Raw genomic sequence first — 18856 nt, 5'->3', positions numbered from 1 at the left:
TGTCTGGCTCAGCTCCTCGGTGATGGGTCTGACTTGGACATAACAACCCCAGCACGTTCATGGTCAAGGAGCAGGTGGAAATGTAACCTCTTCCAAGGGCCTGTCCCCTGACAGCTGCACATGGATCTGCATGCAAACAATTCTCCTGCATATCTTGATGCATGGATATGTCAGTAGCATCTGTGCACAGCAGAAGGTCAGTATCAAAGCCCTGTATATCACTCTACTGTGGAGCTAGTCATGACCTCAACTGCACAAGGCAACATTATTCATCAAAATATCCAATGCATTACATTTTCTAAACTGCATTTCATTACAGTAAGAAACCAGCCCCAGTGCTTAACTGCATTTAGAAACAGTTCATACTAATTGTTACGGCAATGATAGCGATGTAATGAGCACATGAACTTCTTTTGTTAGAGAAGAAGGCAGGTTGGGGCTTAGTCAATCACTGTTTGCCAGATGTTACTGTTTACTTAAAGGCTGTATAAACACAATGCGGAAAAAAAATTCTCATTTGGCAGTCAATACTGGCATCTTCACAGAATTGTTTTTTTACATATGGAGGATCAAAAATGGAAAATTAAAACAGCAAAAATGTTTTACTTTCTGACATGTCACGCTTTGAACGGGTAAATATCCAGTCTCTGAACACTGGCACAGCAATAACAATGTTTTGATCCCAAAGTGGACAGGAAGAGCCATATTTAATGAGGAATTGAGTAATATCGGGAGAATTAATTGAGGTCCCATGAAAGAAAACAGAAACGCACTTGGGAAGGCAGGAAAATTAAACAGCAGAAACAGACGGCTGTCAACAGGTCATAGCGGGAGGCAGAGCAAAGAGCTTCAGACTCATTTACATGAAGTGCCTGAGAGCAATAAATAGATTCGCAGAGTCAAAGACAGGAGATATACAGCAATATCTGCAACAGGGTTTGAGACGAACCTCTGGAGAGAAGTCACATGCATACTAATACACACGCTTCTTATAACCTTTCCTTTAATGGGGATTGCTTAAGAAATGTTTTTCTCTTCTTGTCCCTTAAACATTAAAAAAGGTGTATAATTCATTTAGTTTATATTTTTACAGGAAAAGATTCTGAACTAAAAAAAAACATTTTATTACTTTCAAATTGTGGTCTGTTGATAATGTGATAAAATGATATCAGCTAAAAATACATTAATGTAATTTGGAAAATATAAAGCTGAATAACAGTAGACAACCTGTTACACTGTGTAAGACCATCTGTGAAAATGTATCCAAGGACTACCATACACAAGTTTAAGTAGTCATTCCTAATGCCTAAGACTGAAATCAAATCTTCTCATTTTAACAAGGAGATCTAATGGCAACATGAAATTAACGTTGCTTATTGCTCTCACCAACGTCTGCATTTCATCTTCTGCTAGTCAAAACTAAAGGAACAGCTATCTGATTTCCTGACATTTCATATTAAAAGATGAAGTATTAACCTGACCGACCCATTTCCAATTTTGAGGGAAATCTAATTTAGCCCATGTCTTCAGATTCTTTTTTGTGTGTGTGCATATCAGCGAGACAGAAGAGCTATTGGCATGAAAATGTTCAGAATGCCATGCTTATATGCACAGATAATGGAACACTGATTAGGGAAATAATAAAAGGACAAACAAAGCTTGTCTATACCATGAAGTCAGGCCAGATCTTCCAGATGATCTTAGCTGTCAATATTAATGCCTTTCAGAGTCTAAGTCAGGGACTTCTGGATGGAAACCACATGCAACTGACATTTTGTCTGTTTACTCTGCTGCAACTGATGACAGATAATCCACAATGCAGAACAATATTCATGATGAGGTCACTTATACACACAAATCTGTAGATGCCAGTCAAACAGAATCGAGCCATCTGTCCTCTATGCCAACAAGGGTTGCCTCAGATGTGAATCCTCACTGTGATTAAAACTGCTGGGTTCACTGATCTTACTGAGAATGTCCAGACAGATGCAAATGACCAAAACAAATGCATCACAAATTGATTAAAATGTTGAATTAAAGACCACCCTGCTAGATTCAAGGCCAATGTGTCCACTGGAACACAGAAATGGAAAACTCATCACCATAATATGGTGCTTTTGACTTAATTTGTGGCAACATATATTTGTGCAATTGTACAATTGTACATGAATGTACGGCAACAAAAGTGTGTACTTACAACAGGCCTATTTATAATGGAATGTTTGTTACTTTTTACTTCATCCTGTGTAAGAAAATTGTTACAATTAACACTTCATAGCTAAAGCAGATCTACATAAAATACGGAGTTAGGAAAAGCAGTTAACGCTTAAGGTATCCCTTGAGTATGGATTGGAAAAATATGTAGGCCTATTTTACATTTTCAGCTTGTGTGTGCCACATTTAATGTGTTTGCTTCTTGATGTCAGTTTTGTGCTACTGTCACCAGTAATGAAAGTGAAGCAAGATAAGACCAGAGGGGGGTGCAGCATGAATGTTGGATGTTGCTCATTGGGGAGTTGAAGGAAATTTTACACTAAGCTATGTTTCCATGTAAGTCAGTGGGTGTAGAGTGAAAAAACATTCTTCAAAACTATGTACATGTAGAGATGCTAATACAGCACTTTTCACACTTTGAAATTAATATGTGAATGTGTGAATATCTAATTCGAGCTAGTGCCACGGATTGTCATGCTGGAACAACGGAAGCCGGGGCGAAGGTGAGTAGGGCTCAATCGCAGGTTCCGTTTATTAGAATCAAAGCCTGGGCGTAAGACAAAGAACTGTAGTCGGGGACAGGCGAAGGTCGGGCAATGAGCACTCAGGGTTTCTTGAACCTAAGGAAGGACGAAAATGATGAGACAAAGTCAGGAAGCCAGGGACCCAGGAAATCAGGGCCTAGAGAAGGACATGAATCGTTGGACACACGGGAATAGTGGTTGCTCAAGTGAGGTTCTGCAAGCAGGCATGGAATCCCCGTCCTTTTATCCTGCACCATCTTGATGAGACGCCAGTGCAGGCGAGGTGCGTGTGACAGTATCCCCCACCCTACAAGCAGCTCCAGCCGTCTGACGGGCCCCCCTGGGGCGACCTCTGGGTCTGGGCGCCGGTCGGTCTGGATGGTTCCTGTGAAAGTCCAAGATCAAGACTGGGTCAAGAATGTCCTGTGCGGGAACCCAACGCTGCTCCTCCGCCCCGTAGACCTCCTAATCCACTAGGTATTGTAAGCCCCCTCGCTGCCGTTGGGAGTCAAGAAGAGCCCTGACAGAGTAGGCGGGAACATCATCTACCTGTGTTGGCGGAGGGGGCCCACTGGCCTGCGGAGACTGAAAGAGGGATGTAGAGCACGGCTTGAGAAAGGAGACATGGAACATGGGACAGATACACAGTGTCCGGGGCAATTGTAAACAGTATGTCACTGGGTTGACCCACAGGAGCACCTTGAATGGACCTATGTAGCGAAGGCTGAGTTTCTTGGATAATAATCGCAGCTTGATGTCTCAGGTGGACAACCATACTCTCTGCCCGGGGAGGAAGGAGAGGGCGCGGCGGCACCAATCAGCCTGTTGCTTCATGCGTCGCGTACTCTGTTGGAGGTTGCGCCCGTACAGCACGCCAGGCCTGTTCGCTGCCCCAGTGCCAGGCATCCACCGCTGGCACAATGCTGGGTCCGGGATGCAAGGGGAACAGCGGGGGTTGGTATCCTAGAATGCATTGGAATGGAGATATACCTGTAGACGTGTGGGATAGGCATTATGTGTATACTCAGCCCAGGGCAGGAACCGGGACAATTGATGTTGTGCGCGGCAACAATAGCTCCTCAGGAAACAGCTGAGACCCTGATGGAGCCGCTCTACCTGGCCATTGGCCTTGGGCTGGTACCCTGACGTGAGACTCACCGACACCCCCAACCGGCGCCAAAATGCCCTCCAGACCCTGGAGGTGAATTGGGGCCCCCTGCCCAATACTATGTCTTATGGGAAACCATAGAGCCGGAAGACATGGTAGAGCAGGTCCTCCATAGTCTCCAATGAGGTAGGAAGCCTAGGCAGGGGGATCAGCCGACATGACTTGGAAAGCGGTCGATGAGGGTCAAGACAATGGTGTTACCATCTGAGGGAGGCAGATCCACAAGGAAGTCCACCGCCACATGGGACCAGGGCCAGGTTGGAACAAGAAGGGGCTCCAGCAGACCTGCTGGGTTCAGATTTGGAGTTCTTGCCTGAGCACATATGTCACAGGCCTTCACGTACTCCTGGACATCGTATCGGAGTGAGAGCCATCAGAAATGGCCTTGCAGAAGGGCTAAGGTTCGGCGGGTGCCAGAATGGCCTGCGGCTGGGGACTCATGGGCCCACTGCATCAGCGTCGGGCGCACACAGATGGGCACGTACGCCTTACCCTCTGGTTGGCCCGTTGGTCCCGGGTCTGTTGCTTGTGCGGCCCGGAGGTCCTGGAGGAACTGCCATCATACAGGGGCCACCACACAGGCCTCCGGAAGGATGGGCTCTGGCGGGTCAGTCAGCGAGTCTTTTTTGGGTAAGCGAGACAGGGCATCGGCTTTAGTGTTCTTGGCACCAGGTTTGTAAAACACTGTGAACCTGAAACGGGTAAAAAACAGTGCCCACCTGGCTTGGCATGTGTTCAGTCAGCGCGCTGATTATAGATACTCCAGGTTACGATGGTCTGTGAGCACCAGGAATGGATGCGCCGCCCCCTCCAGCTAGTGGCAGCATTCCTCCAAGGCTAATTTGATCGCAAGCAACTCCCGGTTGCCTATGTCATAATTGCATTCGGCCAGGGACAACTTATGGGAAAAGTACGAGCATGGGTGCATCTTTGGAGGAGTTCCATGCCACTAGGACAACACCACCTCGACTCCTATCACCAAATCATCCACCTCCACCACAAACGGAAACACAGGGTCAGGGTGTCGGAGGATAGGCACAGTCGTGAAACACCCCTTGAGCTCCCAGAAGGCACTTGCGGCTTGTTCGTTCCAGGCCAGCCGGACCCTCTTACCTGAGGTGAGCACCATGAGGGGGTGGTGATTGAGCTGAATTCCCTGATGAAGAGCCTGTAGAAGTTAGTGAAACCTAGGAACCGCTGTAGGGCTTTAACCATCTTTAGGTCTGGGCCAGCCCACCACCTCCTGGACTTTCTTTGTGTCCATTGCCACTCCCTCAGCACTTAGCAGGAACCCAAGGAAGGAGACTTGCGTCTGGAGAATAAACACTCCTCTCCTTTCACATAGAGGTGGTTGTCCAAAAGGCGTGTTAAGACCTGTCACACCTGCAGCATGTGTTGTTCAAGAGATGGTGAGTATATCAATATGTTGTCCAGGTAGACCAGAACACAGCAGTTAACCCGGTCACCCAACACATGGTTGCAAAAAGCTTGGAAAACAGAAGGCGCATTCAACAGACCGAATGGCATGACTGTGTACTCATTGTGGCCAAGTGAGGTGCTGAGCGCCGTCTTCTATTTATCTCCCTCTCTAATCTGGATGAGGTTGTACGCGTGCCGCAAGTCTAGTTTTGTAAATACCCGAGTCCCGTGGACCTGTTCAGGAGCAGCGGTGATCAGCGGCAAGGGATGAGGATACCTAACCGTGATAGCGTTTAAGCCCCGATAATCGATGCAAGGGCACAGGTCCCCATCTTTTTTCCCGATAAAAAAGAACCCTGTCGAGATGGGGGACGTGGATGGGCAGATGATCCTCGAGGCCAACGCCTCAGTTACATACTCCTGCATGGCCTGCTGCTCGGGCAGGGACAAAGAATATATCCTTCCCCTAGGGGGCGTGGTACCCAGCAGGAGGTCTGTAGTACAGTCCCAAGGCCGGTTAGGGGACAAGGCAGCAACCTTGCTTTAGCTGAAGACCTCCATAAGGCCTTGATATTCCTGCGGAATAGCAATAGACCTGGCCATCTCAGGGCTCTCAATGGAAGTGGCCCGACACGAAAAAGAGAGACAGGTGTTTGTGCACTGTCCACTCCACTAGCTCACCCTTGCTCCACGCGAACACCGGGTCATGACAGGTTAGCCAGGTGAACCCTAGGATGATGAGGGTGTCTGGTGACCCTATGAGAAAAAACACTATATCTTCCTTGTCACAAGCCCCAACCTGCATACTGATTGGTTCAGTTCATGCTTCCACTACCCTAGAACCCAAAGGATGCCCATCTAGTGTGCTGACCCATAACGTCACACTGCAGCCCCGCACCAGTACGCCATGGGAGTGTGCAAACACCAAGTCCATAAAACAGCCCACGAGCCCAGAATCCACCATCACGCACACAGAGGACTGATCCCTTCCCCAAGACAGGACTATAGGTACTGTTAGCTGTGTGATAGGACAACGGACACCACTGACCTTCGGTTCCTGGCAGGAGTCCATTAGTGGCGGAGGTCAAACCGGGCAGAAGGCGCGGATGTATCCGGGGTCCCCGCAGTACAGACACAGTCTGTCCTTGATCCAGCGCTGCCTTTCCGCCTAAGACAGCTAAGAGGCCCCTAGACAGCGCGGGCACCACCCAGGACTGTGGGGCTCTATCACGAGCCAGGTTGTTGATAGCCTCGGTGGTCTCCACAAACTTGCAAGGGTCCAGCCCTCCCCTCGGTAGGTGAGCTTGGCCTGGATCCGGTGATGGAGACCATTCCTGAAGCTGGTCAGGAGAGCCACCTCATTCCACCCACTCTGTTCCGCAAGGGTACGGAACTCTAGGGAGTACACCGACACTGCGCGCTTGCCTTGTTTGATCTGCAGCAACCGGTTGCTTGCATCCTGAGTGGTGAGCTGGTGATCAAACATGGCCTTAAAGTGTTGTTTGAAGGCATCATAGGTAGTGGGAACACGGTTGCTCCAGATAGCAGTGGCCCATTTCAGCGCTGGACCTGTCAGCAAAGAAATCAGGTTACCTTACTATCATCTGTCTGGTAGGTGTGCGGCAGGCTGGCGAATACCAGCTCGCACTGGAGCAGGAAGCTTTGGCAGGCATCCGGTTTCCCGTCGTACTTGTCGGGCGTGACTATCAGAGGATGGATTTTCCTCTCGCTTTATCTGAAGCTAAGATGAGAGCTGTTCTTCAAGACCGCCACAGGTGATGTTATTGATGATGACAATGATATTATCACCATGGCCAATATGCTGTGTGAATCAGGATCATCAATAGTCATGTATTCAACAAGGCTTACCCAACTGTTTCCTTTGATGAGTCTGACAGGTGTCAAATGCCATGTCACTCAGATTTGTGGACCAATATCTGCATTGAAACAAAAAATCTGAAGAAATTGATAAAGGTCATGTAACCCTTACAAAAAAGCAGTTTCTGCAAGTACCGTACAATCAAAAATATACTAAAGCAGGCTAATTTAGAAGTACATAATAATTAGCCTAGTTAGTATATTGTATGTATTTTTCCTGTATCATATAACTATATCTTATATTATATATAAGATATAGTTGGTTTCATCAGTCTTCTCTCTCTCGCTATATATATATATATATATATATATATATATATATATATATATATATATATATATGTATACACACACACACATACACACACACATCTCCCCTCTATATCTATACATATACATATATATATATATATATATATATATATAGAGAGAGAGGCATGGTAGCAGTGGGTTTGGCTGGGTCCTGCTCTGTGATGGGTCTGGGGTTCAAATCCTGCTGGGTCACTGTGCAACAGACTGGAGTCCTGTCCTGGGTGTGTCCCCTCCCCCTCCAGCCTTGTGCGCTGTGTTGGTAAGTTAGGCTCTGGTTCGCCGCAACCCTGCTCTCTGTGTGTGTGTGTGTGTGTGTGTGTGTGTGTGTGTGTGTGTTTCAGTGACGTATGGATGAGTGATCCATTATATGTAGTGTATCCTGCAGTGTAAGTCACCGCAGTGAATAAGGTGTGTGGGCTAGTAACACTACATAGTATCCATTGTAAGTTGCTTTGGAGAAAAGTGTCTGCTAAGTGAATAAATGTAAATATACTGTATATACATGTTTTTTTTTTAAGAATATACTGAAAAGGAGATGTGCATATTTTTTAAGCATACAAAAGTGAGTTAATTTAAAACCAAAGTATGAAAACCATATGGCCTGTTCATACTGAAAAAGTAGCAGTTTTTCTTGAGGAAGACCATATAACTTCTGTGGCTCCAGAAGTCACTGAAGTAATGTCAGATGTAGACACCACCAGTCCTGCCACCTGTCATCTCACCCCCAAGGTACAAAGCCAGACTCCTCTAATCTGCTTGGCTTCCAATGTGGTGCTTCTGCTCGTCGGGCAACAGGGACTCCTCATTTCAATCCCTTTCTTTATTAGATTTGTATCATTATAATGCCTTTAGAAAATAAAAGTACTGGCACTTTGTCAAATGACATTCCCATTGCTGATGGGTGAAGCCAATATTTGGCATAAAGTTGCAGAATAAGCACCTGCCAATGATGGTTTTATAAAATCTCTGCCAATGTAACTAAAACATTTTGGGATATTCTTGAATTCCTCCCTTGTTCTCTTGGGCACATGCCTTAAGTTTAGCTTCAGGAAGAAAACAAGACAGAGAAAAGGCACAGAAAACTGGAGCATGACCCTAAGGGTTATACAACATCTTTAATGTAGCGTTTAGATTTACAGGAAAGTGGAAGAGTGGCAAACAAAGCCCAAGATATCGACCCAACTGCAACAGCTGCAATACCATGTGTGCATTATTACAGGTCTGACTATGTGGACGCATGCAGAACTGATGACTGCAACATTAAAGTATACAAAATACATCATCTGTGAATGTGTGTATAACAGCAGCACAATCTAGAGCACATGGTAAAACTCAACCGGACCTATGTATCCTCTTGCTACTTTGTCAACCAAAATAACATAAGCACAGATGATACTTTCTTTCCCTTGCACTCTGATGATGAATACTGCCTGCCAATAGCTGCAATTCACTGAAGACAAATTCACTTCACGTTTGCACAGCCTTAGAGCGCAATATGGATGTTCTTAAAAAAGTATGAACAACCTTCTGACAGTGACTTATAAACTGCGAAGGTAAATTAGCATGCTTTGTTTTGCAGTAACGTCTTGGTGGGTGTTTTGCTTTGCTTTCAGGAGACGATTTTCCAAAAATGTGTTAATTTTTCAAGCTCTTAACTTCTTCAAGCCGTGACAGCGGTTGCAGAAGACAGCCCAGGAAGAGACACAAAGGCTGCGTTTTCCCATAAACCCCATCTCTCCAGACACAAATTTGCACATCAAGCAATTTTTCCCACCGTCAGCAAAAAAAACAGCATTGTGAAGTAGCTCTGCATAGACTCCCTTTCTGTTTTTTTCTCCACTGTCGCTCACAATCGATATGAAAAATAGTATGCGCTATAACGATCATAATTATGCCTAATGTTATTTTTATGGCCAAGCAATGTAAGCACTTTGTGGTAATGGAGTCCTCCTTCAAAACCCATAATGGCCCATGGGCTGCAGTGGTCTGAAAAATCGAGAGTCTATGAATCGTAAACGTAGGTGGACCACCTAAAAATGGATTGGTATCATAAAGCCACAAGGTCACCAAAGATTGAGCCGAGGGGCCCTGCAAGTTATCAATCAGGTAATAGCATCCTTTGCAATTCGCTATTACCACGTGCCATGACTGCTCTGGAAATCACTTACTCCCACAGGCTCTCTGAGAATTGCTTCAGTTCGGCTGAAAGTGCCAGTTTAATGGTTTAATGTGATCTCTGAAAGTAATCTGCAATCCACAGATCTCTGAAAAATAAATTTAAGAAACAACCAATGACCGTGCAATTAACCGTGTCTTACCGCAGACTACATTATGAACACAAAACATCAAATGATTCTCAGGAGCTATCTAGTGGCACAGAGCATAAAAGAAACAAAATCTTAACAGCCAAGCACGAAAGGTCTGCCCCAACCATGTGGCTTTGAAAGAAAAATGAACTTGGAGCTTTCTTTGTGTGTTTTCTAAAGTATGAGGAATTAGGGGACCTCTAGGATATTTAGATTGTGAAACCCATGCACGCTCTGCCATACATATTTAACTGAGCAATAAAGCCATAAACCACATCTGAAATATCAAGATCCTGTGGACAGTATGAAAAGGAGTTCAAAACAGGCTAGAGATAGGGGAAAATGTACAGGCAGGGTCGAGAGATAAAACCTTTCACCCAGCTGGAAAGTGGTTTGATTAATAGAAAAAGCAATGTACAATTACCTGTAGCAAAAAACACTGAAGACCTCAATAATTTTGGGCAATCTTATGGCAACAAATTCAAAGACTCAAATCACAGGCTGCTATCATTCACACTAAAGTATGAAATAAAATCAGCATACTATGTACTGAATATTCTGTTCTGACTGAAAACTAAGAGATAAATCAAATCACTTACTCACCTTCCATAGCCCATTGTCCTTGTTAAGGTTGCAGCACTCCAGAGCCTATTCCAGAATCACTGTATGCTAGGCTTGGACAGGTACACCTTGGACGCTGTGCCAGTTCATCACAGGATATGAGAAATCAAATAAGATATAAAAACTAGAAAACAATGTTTACATGATTTTGTGGTTTTGCACTTCAGAGAAACAGTGAAAACTGGAAGTTGAATGCAAATTGTTCTCTCGTATTTTGCCCCTTGGCCAATTACCAGCACCCTTATCAATTTACGGAGTCCCAACCAAATCTTTAACAATTACAGGAGACAGTATGGATCCTCTTGCTGTTAAAACTACTCTGAGGCCACATGTGTATCATTTTCCTTGAACTCTGTTGTACTGATACTTGGAATCATCATGCTGACTGTTCACTATATTAGATCATTTAAATTTCTCCAAAAACGGAGCAATAAAATAACAGAAGACACTTTATCTTGCAAATTAGAGTTTATAATTTCTGTCATGTTAATGTGAACTCAGTAAGAAATGCATTTAATAATGCATCAGAAAATAAGAGTTTACAAGTAGGTCTACAGTTAATCAGTAATTCCTTTAATATCGGATACTGGTCTGTTCTTCTCAACATGTCAGAGAACACTTATACAATTCAAAAAGGAAAATTGTGAGTGAAGAGACCACAGCATGGTATATGTCAGATTTCTGCTTGTACAAACGTATTAAAAGCATTTTTTAAGAATCAAAATGATCAAAGTAATGAAATTCTACAACTTTTTACCATGCAAATCCTAGTTAAGTGTGAAATTACATAGTGATCCAGGCAAAATGGAATAAAAAAAATTACACTGTGATATTAATCAAATTGTATATGGTTCATAACGACTGCTCCTGGAATGTTCACTGTGATATCACGAGAAGGGAATGAGAGGATTATGTTTACCCCCAATAACATGTAGAGAACTTGAGCTCAGAGAATTACAGAAGTTCTTATTGCATTCTGAGGTAAGGGCTCACAAATGATGAGGTGGAAGAGCTCGCTATCAATGATATGTCTGATTTACATGGCTGAGCAGTCTTTAGGTATTGTCTCACAAAAAAAGAAGAAAACAGAAAGGGGACTGAAAAGATTATTTTTGAAACTGCGATACTGGATAAAGGGTGACATCAGTGCAAACAATAAGAACAATGAAACACATTTTTAATTAATCTAGAAAACAGAACAATTTTTCTATTAGGAGAATTAACACAAATGTTGGTACTGGCATTATTAAAATTTATGGCACCCTGATATATGAACGACCTCATATCCGTACAAGGAGATGATGCGATGTAAGATTGTATCTACACTTCCCCTGGCTTTAACCCGCCTTGGAGCCTTTTCTTCTGGCACAATGACAGCTCTGTAGTCCAGCAAAGCAACTGAATAAATCAAGGACAACTGGCACTTGCCAGCATCTTCTTTGGTCTTGATTGATTAATCTACTCCATAGTCAGGGATTTTAATCCATGTATTTCAGCATGAACTAGAGCATGTGTCACTATGACTTGACAGCTACAAATAGTTAACCATATCACAGGGCCTTTTTTTATGTAGGGATAGCCCACCCAGAAACAATCTGATACTCACAGATGGAAAGTGGAAATAACAAGAGTGCTACAGTGCTTCTTAGAGGAACTCCAGGTAACCACCTGCAAGCAACAGTTCTGAGGTCTAATAAAAGTTAATGAAAAATGTATCAGTGTTGATAGCATTGTTGTGATCATTTTACATAAGAACTCTGGTACATAAAATGCGTGTCAATGGACATAATTTAAGATGGTATTAAATTCTAAATAAAGGTAATTTCCTTAATTAAAAATCCAATAAATAATATATTGTGCTTTGCTTTTTTCTGAAGATCTTAATTGGGAATACTAGGGGTGCAGCCTCGCTATGAAAATTTTATTGTAATTACTTCTTTAATTATCATAAAATATTCAAAGCTTTTGCTTAATTAGACACTTTTGCACTTGGCTAGGGTTAAATGGAAACAGCAAATGACAGAGGGAGTAATCAGAGCCGAGAAAAAAACTTAAGGAAAAAGTTATTAAAAAAGACATCTCATCTTTAATAATGAACATGGGGAGGTCCCAGTTGTGAACTTCCTAAACAAGACTTCATTTCATGCCGTATTTCCTTTGCGTCTCTTAAGTATTTTGTACATTAAAGCTGCGTAATTTTAATTATGTGTGTCTTGGCAAAAGGTGACATAGTGGTCAAGAATCAGAAGTGGCTAGAACACAAACTCAAGTGAATAATAACAGTGTATCCCAAAGGTAAGCAGCCTGTATACTGTTTTTTATAGTATTATTATCAATTTTCAGTTGATGCCACAGTTCAAGGCAACTTACAATGTTAAATAACGAACCTTATATTGATATACTCCTTCATACACGACAATATTTTGCTGTATCGGTTCAGAGCAAGTACCCTGATCAAGGATACTACATCAGGAGAGAGATTCAAACAAACATCCTTCAGACTGCAGACTCTTAAGTAAGTAACAGAATGTGTGTATGGGTAGATATGCTGTACATGTTTTATTCTGGTAGCCAGGCCTACGGCACAAGGGTTTGGCAAGAGAGGCACTGCAGGAGGGCAAGATGTTGCTTTAGGCCTGAACCCCACTGCAGGGCTAACCCAGCAGACTGCTTGGTCGAATACCAATCAAAACCATCCATAGCGAACCTCTTACAGGGCAGCAATTAAAATGTGGCAAACATTTCTTAATGTTACCCATTCGATACGGGATAATTGAATTAACCTCAAAGCGAATGGCTTGACATTTATAATCTGTTATCGACCAGGGGTTGCGCCTTCACAGCTCGGTTGATGGGACCCCGCTCTCTGAACGACTGCCTGGCCTGGCAAATTTACAATTAACTATCAACCGTCCGTGTCAGTGAATATTTGTGTTCGATCGCAGGAGAGGGATTACTGACAGAACAGGCGGTTGAAATGTATATAAAGACAAAATGTGTAGATATTACCATTATTACAAATCGGAGGCAGCACGGTTTGGCAGCGAGTAGCGCTTAGGGAGGTTTCCCGCCGAAAAAAAGCGACTGTCCCAAAGAAATGAAACGTCTTTCGGTAAATTTGACAGTGATCTCCTGTCACTGCTCCAAATTTTTACTGAACATTGATTATCATAACAACATAACAACGCAGTTTTCCTTCATTAATTGCTTCTCTACGTAACGTCCTTAAGCTCTTTCGTTGCTATTCGTTGCTCTTATACACAAAAGAACACATGCGTGGTACTGGATATGTACGTATTAATTCAACTTTTAATGCAAAAAGAGCAATGAAAACAAAAGTTATAAGTAAAAAGGACGTAATCGTAAATGAATTTGGAATGACCGAAAAGGCGACATGGTGTCCCAGAGCGCCTGAGCCCTGAGATCCCGCACCGCTTCTATCATCACTCAGCCAAGCTGGTGACTCAGTTCCCCGCCTTGTTTGTTTGTTTGTGTGTTATTGTTGAAAGAATAAAGTCCGAATGAAAAGTATCGCGCTGCTCAGCTGTCGGGAAGGACGCGAAGACGAAGAAAAGCGTCCTCGCCTCGTGAGAAGAAATATTATTACGTGAAACTCTTGGTAAAGTCAAATTCTGGGGACTCGTCGAATAGGTGTACCTCGAGGCATAAGTTTTTATGTTTATATTTACGTATTTTTTTTTTTCTGTGTTCAGAGGGCCCCATCGGCCATTAACAGTTCCAGTTGTGCTTTGAGCCTGTGAACTGGTAAGAAGGCGTTCGCCTCATCGCTTTGACATTGTGTCCCAGACGCCATTTCCCCGCTACGTGCACGAGACGGACCGTCGCACGACCTTCGCGCAACTCACTCACCTCTTTTTGACGAGCCCGAGAGGTCACTGTAAGAATGAAAAGATTGCTCATGCGTAGAGCAAAAGGGACAGTAATTTTATAATATGTCCTGACAAATCAGGCTAAAGTTTTGTTGACGTTTTTCTTTTACTTGTAGTATTCCGAAATACATACTGTGCATTGTTTATCCCCGCAGTGGTTTCAGCCTTAGTGTTGTGCACGACGCCACGCGCTATTGCTGTGTAGGACACAAAATACCGAGGTCGAGTATACCGTACACATTTCGTTCCCCTTCTCACATCGGAATTGCCATTTTAAATCTTAATCTTTTTAAAATAAAGAAAAACTAAATGCACGCTTTTGCTTCCTGGCAGTTTCCCTGTGGTTATAAAATGTACACATTCTCCTAGAACAACTCATACGAGCACGTATTTGTCTTATTTGTCAGAGATTGGTAATCGATACGCCATTTCCCCGAGTCCTCGTTCCCTTCTTCTAGACTACGGGCTTCGCTTACTTCTCCGCAGGACATTTTCCACGAGACGTCGAGCTATGAAAAGGGAAGTTGAAGGGTAAAAAGACTATTTAATGGTGGGGAAAAAAAAGAGACGGCGGGTGGGAGGGATGGGTGAGAGAGCCTTGCCAGGCTTGACCTTCTTCTTGCGCGCACCTTTCGGATGAGAACAACGCCAACGCCGTATGTGTGCTGACAGCGGCAGCACGTCACGCTTCATCCTCACAGCAAGAACAGTGGCCTGGAAGTGGGCTTTCCCTTCGTTAGAACGGCTTATCACAGTGCGACAAATATGCGTTATTGTTCCGAAAGAATTAATTTCAGACCAAACACGCAATTTGCATTACAAAAGGGTACTGTATATGTGGCATTAGAGCGGAACTAGAGTCAGTGCCGCCCCCCCCCCCCCCCCGGGGGGCCCGGATCGCTCGCGCCTACCACAATGATTCACTGCCACGTGTGTTTTAATGAGCCCGAACCACTCGTGTGTAAGGGCTTTTTAATTGAAATCTTCCTTCTGCTTATGTATGATTAAGACCCATCTAGCTGCCTAATGCGAAGCTAAAAGCAGTGACACATAACCCAGAGAAGGGAGAACTACAGACAAGTAAATCTGGCTCTGTTACTTGGCTTGGGTGACAGCAACGTCAGATGTGTGGTGTCCAAATCATCTGTGAGGAGGATGCTCACTTAGGTGCGAAGGATGTCCCGCAAGTCCCCAAACAGGTACCATAGTATTTAATTTGTCGCTGGCGTTTCGTAAACATCGGTTGTCCGTTTCCGAGACCCTCCTTGCCATCGGTTGTTTACCGTCGATGATACGGACATGGTAAATATGATCGGGGCCTAGTTTTGGGGACCTTATCTTAGCTCCGAGTGGGACTCATAGCTATGCGGTAACCACTCGCTGTATTTGCAGTTTATTAACAAAGTGGATTGCAAACATGATAATGCATGATCAGCACTGTGTTATCATACCACAGTGAAAACATCCATTATATTTTCTTAAAGATAAACAATAATTTATTAATATTTGTTTCACAAATGTAATTTCTCTTCACAATTACTACACATTTACTGGCTACATGTTTGCCACCTACATATTACCGCAAAAAAGACATTAGACAATGACTTGGAATACAATTTACAAGTGTAGTTTACAATATATTAACAAAAAAAATCTGAAATTTGTATGAAACTGTATGGCCTAGAAATCAAAGAAAACACTGCCAGCATATCAATGCTGGGTTATAATAGACTAATGCAATATAACATTTGGCATTTTTAACCATGTAAAAGAACTGGAGTAAATCCCGTAATCGTACAATGCTTAAGGTTAATTACAAATTTTGGATAAAATTACTATACACAACATACAAGCATACAATAAAATCAGGATCTGTTTATGTATAAAGATGTTTTTGTCAAGCTTCCAAAAAAGCTTCCGTCTTTAAAACTTGTGATTTCCTGCGACCCTCATATCTGTTCTTTACAGAAATCATGTGTTTTATGCCAATTTAAGTGTCCTGTGAATGTTATGCTTGTTAGGATGTTGGTTATTTTCCTGCTACATTTGAAATAAGGAAAATTACAATTTTCATGTACAATTGCCATCTCTCATGAAGCCCAATGAGAATTAGAGCCCTTCACCACTGCTGACAGTCTTCATACAAGGTTTAGCCTTGGGGTTACAAGTACTTGTCTGTCAACCATACAGAGGGATTGGGAATAACTCTCAGATACTACAAGATATTTTATTATACATTTTTTGTTATGCCAGTTTACACATAGAGCTAAAATGTATGTTTGCAAGAGCGCATGTGGGAATAGGAATATTGTGAATTGTTAATATGGCTCCTTGAACTAAAGCGTCATATTAAGAATAAAGTTACATGGTCAAACATTCCGACCACACAGGACCTCTTCAGACAACCAGTGCAGAACAGAACCAAAAACAGATCCAAAATTAAAAGTACAGTTCATCCCTGTATGACTTGACTAAAGGAACAGTCCTACTTTACTAATTTTTCCTTATTTTGAAAATTCTGTTAATGTATCAACAAAATTAAAAAAATATTGCGATTCAACTGACCCAGTCATTCCAATATCCGGTCATGCATGGATAAACTATATATTAATATTTTGATTTATTCTGCAGCAGTGTTGCCATGATGCAGATTGTGGGCTAGCTGAACAATGAAGATCACAGTTTGATTTTATACAAAAACATTTATGAAGAAAGGAGACAAAGTTTTAAAAAAAAAAAAAAAAAAAAAAAAAAAAAGCTGTGAACACAAGTTGAAAACTTTGTTTATAAAATGTCCTTCAAGTTATAAATTGTGAAAATATCTCTTTTTGTCTCATAAAAATGCCACATTGAACGAGGCAAGTAATATCACTGCATGGGGCAGCGTGTGTTTCACACAGTTGTGACGGACAGGAAGGCATTGTGGACCTTGGCACCATCTGGTGCTTTAGCACCATGTGTCATAAGCTCCTGGATGGTCAACCAGTTGTCCAGGATCTTTTTGTTGCGCTTCTTCATCATCTTCCTGTGGCTCAGCTCGATGATGCTGACCTCCCTGCGGCTCTCACCAGAGCTCTGCGGGGCCTCACGGGGACTTTCCAGCCTGCAGCGCTGCATGAACTCGCGGCGACGGCGCTGCTCCCGTGCTCGGGCCAGCTGCTGTTTGCGCTCTTCTTTGCTCCAGTAGCGGCCCATTTTGAGCTCGCTGGCTGCATCATCATCCGTGGTCATGCCAGCACGTTCTTCACGGATCTTCAAGGCCCGCTCCCGGAGTATCTTGTCACGGGCAGGCCGTTTGGTGATGTACCGCGTGCCATCAGCTCGGACCTTCACCTTCCACTCCATCTTGGGCTCGACGCCTACCAAGCTTAGCTGGCTCTGGGCGAATTCCACTGCCGAGCGCTGCTGCACAAGGTGCATGTAGCTCTGGTAATGCCGGGCGTGGGCTGGTATGTTAGCGTGTCGGTACTGGGAACTATGGTATGGGGACAGGTAGGGAGACTGGGGCACTAGGGGTTCGTCCTGTCCACAGCCCTCATCATCTGCAGGAATCGGCTGGTCAGATTCAGATGGGTTACTCTGCTCAGGACTGCTGGCGATGGCTTGGCTGGCGACTGGGTGGCTGTGGTGAGCACCAAGAGTGGCACTGAGGTTCTTCTGGTTTGTGATCTGAATCCTCCTCTGTAGGGAATGGTCAGGGGAGCGGTCCACACTGAGTGGCCCATGGTCGGGGGAACGGTCCGTGGTGAGAGGGGCATGGTCAGGGGAGCGGTCCATGACCAACGGCGTGCTGCGGCAGCTCTCCGCCGTATTATAGGCACTTGAGCTGTCCTTGTCTGACTTCTCAAGACGCTCGCTGATGTCGACAAGCTTTCCCCGAGGGGAGTCTGCCCTATTGCTGTGGTTCCGGGTAGCCCGATCGGCATACTGGTCCCGGGCCTTACGGAGCTGGTGGGCCTGCATGATATTCTGGCACTCCAGCTCTATGTTCCTCAGCTCCTCGTTGAGGAGGCGTAGCTCTCGGCCAACCCCATCCTGCTCTGCCAGGCTGCACTCGATGGTGCTGTGCCGACTGTAGTACACATCATATTCACCACTGTTCCGGATTTGGCATTTGAGTTCCAGAAGCTGCTGGAAGTGGTCACATTCATCTTCATCCTCCTCCTCCTCCTCTGCCTCGGGTACCCCAGGACAGAGTGAGTTCAGGCGGCCCCCAGCTACAAGGCTGTGTGTAAACTGGGGGCCTGTATCAGACTGGCTCTGGTTCGACTCCCGCTTGTCTCGTATGTACCTGGACAACGTCTTATGGACCCGAGCTAGGACCCCCGGCTGGGAATGGCCATCGCTATGCGTTCTTCTGTTCGTGTGGTCCAGTGTGCTGTCCTTGTACTGGTGGTTTGAGGAACAGGCAACTGTGTCTGTAGTAATGTCATCTTCCTCAGCCTTCTTGGACTGGAAAAGCAGCATATTTACATTAGTAAAAGCTACATGACGGAAGAGCATAACTAGGATAGTGACTTACAT

At 44.1% G+C, this 18856-nt stretch overlaps 1 protein-coding gene across 1 annotated transcript in view; it reads right to left on the bottom strand.

Annotated features, from left to right (window-relative positions):
• Positions 1-17098: 17098 nt before the first annotated feature.
• LOC108931400 (PDZ domain-containing RING finger protein 4) overlaps positions 17099-18856 on the bottom strand; it is an 81570-nt gene continuing 79812 nt past the window's right edge. The window contains exon 8 of the mRNA XM_029259667.1: positions 17099-18784. Within this exon, the coding sequence (XP_029115500.1) occupies positions 17225-18784 (1560 nt within the window). The 3' untranslated portion in view covers positions 17099-17224. The remainder of the gene's footprint in view (positions 18785-18856) is intronic.

Source organism: Scleropages formosus, chromosome 2 (genome assembly GCF_900964775.1).
Source record: "Scleropages formosus chromosome 2, fSclFor1.1, whole genome shotgun sequence".
Lineage (NCBI taxonomy): Eukaryota > Metazoa > Chordata > Actinopteri > Osteoglossiformes > Osteoglossidae > Scleropages > Scleropages formosus.
Note: the sequence above shows the minus strand (reverse complement) of the source record. Positions and strands in the feature narration are given on the sequence as shown.